General features: G+C 45.1%; 1 protein-coding gene across 1 annotated transcript in view; it reads left to right on the forward strand.

The window, feature by feature from the left end:
• Window positions 1–289: 289 nt before the first annotated feature.
• Window positions 290–3,656, forward strand: part of EDN2 (endothelin 2) — a 14,701-nt gene continuing 11,334 nt past the window's right edge. The window contains exon 1 of the mRNA XM_019547872.1: window positions 290–340. Coding sequence (XP_019403417.1) covers window positions 290–340 — 51 coding nt within the window. The remainder of the gene's footprint in view (window positions 341–3,656) is intronic.

Here is a 3,656-nt window from a genome sequence, read left to right on the forward strand (position 1 = left end):
TTCTTTAGCCTAAATCAGTAGACCATGCTTCCTCCCTAGTGGACAGGGACACTTTTAAATAAAATTCCCAGACAAGGAAAACCGCACAAAAGCTTTGAAGCTAGGAAGGAGGTAAACATCACTTCATGCTATATTTAGTAACTGATAGTGCAAACCACAGGAAAAAAACAACCCACCATGTAGATCTGAGCCAAAAAAATTCCTTGCCAGCAAATTTAATGGGTATTTGGATGCCACATCTTTTCATTGTGTGCTGCAGGATGCACGAAGTTGCCACAGTGAACGTGCAATGGAAGCTGCATATGGATACCAAGTTAAGCTCTTACTGCAGGGACTGAAAGTAAATCTCTAAAGTACCCAGTCTGATTGCTCCCTTCTTTGCAAAACTTGAGCATAGTGGTATACAGGTGGGGAGTCGGTACACCTGAGGAATGGAGGATTAAGTACATACTCTCAGGCCCTAGATTGGCTACTAGGTAGAAGTTACTCAACAGCTATTTGGTCACATATGTGTTCATGAACAACTGGGGTCTTCCAAGCTTCCTGCCATGCTCACCACCCTTGAACCTGTAAATGCAAAGCCTTATACCAGCTTTTAATCAGGTCTAAACCTGAGACAAATAATGGACATTTGCCTGTACAGATAAAAAAAATATAGGGACCTAGGATTGGAAGGGGATTCCCATCAAGTCCAGGCCCCTGTGTTCACAAGCAGCCATTTGTCCAAAACATTAACCAAACCATCCATATCCATCCCCACCCCTCTTACATAACAGACTCCCAAAGTACCCCTTCTAAAAATAAAAGAATCCCCTGTAATAGGCCACAGGGAGACAGCAGGGGAGAAAAGAGTCCCATTGATGGTAGGTGAAACCAGCTCATATGAATCTAGGAAGATGACTATTACTAGGGATCTACCAAACTCATGATTTTGTGATTTTTGTGAAAACCGTGAATTTGACAGGTCCACCATGAAAAAAACCTTCTCCCTGCAAATAAGTGCAGGGACTGCAAAAAAGTAGGAAAAGACCAGGCAAGCAAGGAAAATAATAAGGAGCTGCAAATAGAGGCAGGAAGCCCTGGCATCATGAAGCACCAGGGGTAGGGAAGTGGGGAGAAGGGAGGAGACAGGGAGGAGAGGATTGGCCAAGGGGCCTTGGAAGTCTTGCCCCTCCCTGAAGATTGACAGGTGGCCATCTGTTAATCTCCAGGGAGGGGTGGGACGTCCGGGGCCCCTCATCCAATCACAGTTGGGTTGGGGGGGGGGGAAGGGGCAGGGTCTGCTGCACTCTACTGCAGAAATGGAGCCTAGCACTGAGCTGGAACCACAAAATCCAGAGGCAGCCTATTACTTCTCTAACTATTACTTCTGCTAAAGAGGGAGGCAATACCTTTGCCTTCTGCCATGCACACACACAATATAATCTGAGGGAAAAATTCCTTCTTGACCCCAACCCTAGCAGTCAGTTTGACCCTGAACACATAAGCGGGATACACAACAAGGCATTTGAGAGGTTTTCCAGAACTTCTGAGAGCACAAGAGGATGCAAAATGTACAGCTAGTTTTTGTGATTTGTTTTATACAGTATGAACTATGCCCCTTGGTACAGGTTCCAGATCCTCAGCTGGTGTAAATTAATCCAGCTCCATTGAAGTCTCTTGAAGTCAGTGGAGCAGCAGTGATTTACAATTGTTGACTGTTGGCACTGGAGGTTCTCCAAAAGGAAATCTGATTTTACAATGCAGCTTTCCTGTGCTTTCTAACAGGGAGTTGAGGCAGAGAGGAGTGGGGCTGACTTACTATGGAAAAATGTTGCCAAATTATCCAAAGGCAATTACAGCCCTGTCCTATGTTGTGCGTCCATCTGCTTAGGAGAATTATGTCCAGTTACATCATTCCATTGTTCCTACTAATGTCAAGTATGTGTTGGCATCCTTCCTCTCAATGGTTAAAATATTTTCCTATTTGTTCACTCCTGTTTCTAAACACTGCATTTCATGAAAACTGCACGAGACGTCCCTTCTCTCAAGACACTTTGTCCCGTTCATCATGTCTGCCTGAAGCTGTTTGTGACAACAAACATACTCCTTATGGTTAAAACAAAAGGAAAAATAACAAGAGGAGGCAGAGCCCAGTACAAACTCAGAACTGAAATGTGGGACTCAGAAGCATTTTTTGGCATGTGCCTGTTCTTTTGGTTTGTGGGAAGCCATGGTTGTGAGACATGGATATTGTCCCCTACTCTTTTAGATGCTTTTCTGAGTGATTTTAGTGCCAGTACCAATACCAAAAATTGGCAGCCCAGATACCTGCTAAGTCCCAAAGAGATGGGGACAGCAATGCAAGCTTCTTTGTATTCAAGAGTCAAAAACTCTATGGAATTTAATCCAAGCTACAGCTCAAAGCCCAAGATCAGCCTGATATACTCAGGGCAATTAAATGGAAATACTTAATACTTAAATATCAAGTACCAGAATGCTCAATATTCAAATCGCTAACCTTTGGATTTCAAAATCAGCACCACATTAAGATAAACAACGTTGCACCAGGTCATGTTTTACTCCATTTGGAAGTAATCCTTTGTAATCATAAAAGTTAGAAACTGACTTTTTCAAATAAAAGCTTCAATTCTGCAGATATGGATGAGACACTCAGAGCTGGATTAGTTTAGCACAGTGCTGCCTAGCGGGCCAATGCAATCCTATCTCTACTAACCCATTACAGCATTCCTAAGCCCCTTAGGCAAGAGAAGAGCATCCAGCCCCATGGCTTCCACAGTCCTTTGGTCTTTCTTTGGTCTGGCCAGTTGGGGCTGACAAATATTTTCTTTTTCAAGGTTTCACTAGTGCCCTTGGATGTATATGAGTTGCATCTATTGCTGTGTGTAACAGGTAGCCAGAGGCTCCTGTTACTTGAAAGGATGATGCAACAGGCTAAGCTGGCTGCATGGAGACTGGGACTCGGGATGATGACAGGTAGAAACTGAAAGGGTTAAAGCCCCCTACAGCTCTGGGGCCGCTCATCCCACCAGTATCTTGCCCCTCTGGCCATGGGAGAGGCAGGCAGTCTCTGCTGAAATCAAAAAAAAAAAAGGATCGGGCCCCTCATCACTTCTGACTTCAGTAGGCACTTGTAGCTGCTAGGACAATGAGGTGTATACAGTGATGGAAAAATAAAACCCATCGTTTCACTTAAAAACTCACCATTTCAATTTAGGGGACATAGCATGCAACTCTGAAGGACTAAACCCCTGTGATGTATACAAGCACCACAGAGACTTGGTGGGATAGTTTGCGTGGAGTACTGTCATGGATGGGTATAAACTGTTCATGACAGACAGGTAAGGCAGGAGAGGAGGAGGAGTTGTGCTTTATGTAAAAGAGGAGTATGATTGCTCAGAGCTCCAGTATGAAACCGGAGACTAGTTACAAACTAGTCAGAGGGGACCAGCAGGCACTGGGGGAGTCCCTGTTCCCCCAAGCACTACCAGGAGTGACTGGGAATAACGGTCACAAGGGCAGGCCCTATGAGGAGAGGCTACGGGACCTGAACCTGTTCAGCCTCCACAAGAGAAGGCTGAGGGGGGAACTAGTTACAAACTAGTCAGAGGGGACCAGCAGGCATTGGGGGAGTCCCTGTTCCCCCGAGCACTACC

The sequence above is a fragment of the Crocodylus porosus genome, unplaced genomic scaffold, assembly GCF_001723895.1.
Source record: "Crocodylus porosus isolate Cpor-Errol unplaced genomic scaffold, CroPor_comp1, whole genome shotgun sequence".
NCBI lineage: Eukaryota > Metazoa > Chordata > Crocodylia > Crocodylidae > Crocodylus > Crocodylus porosus.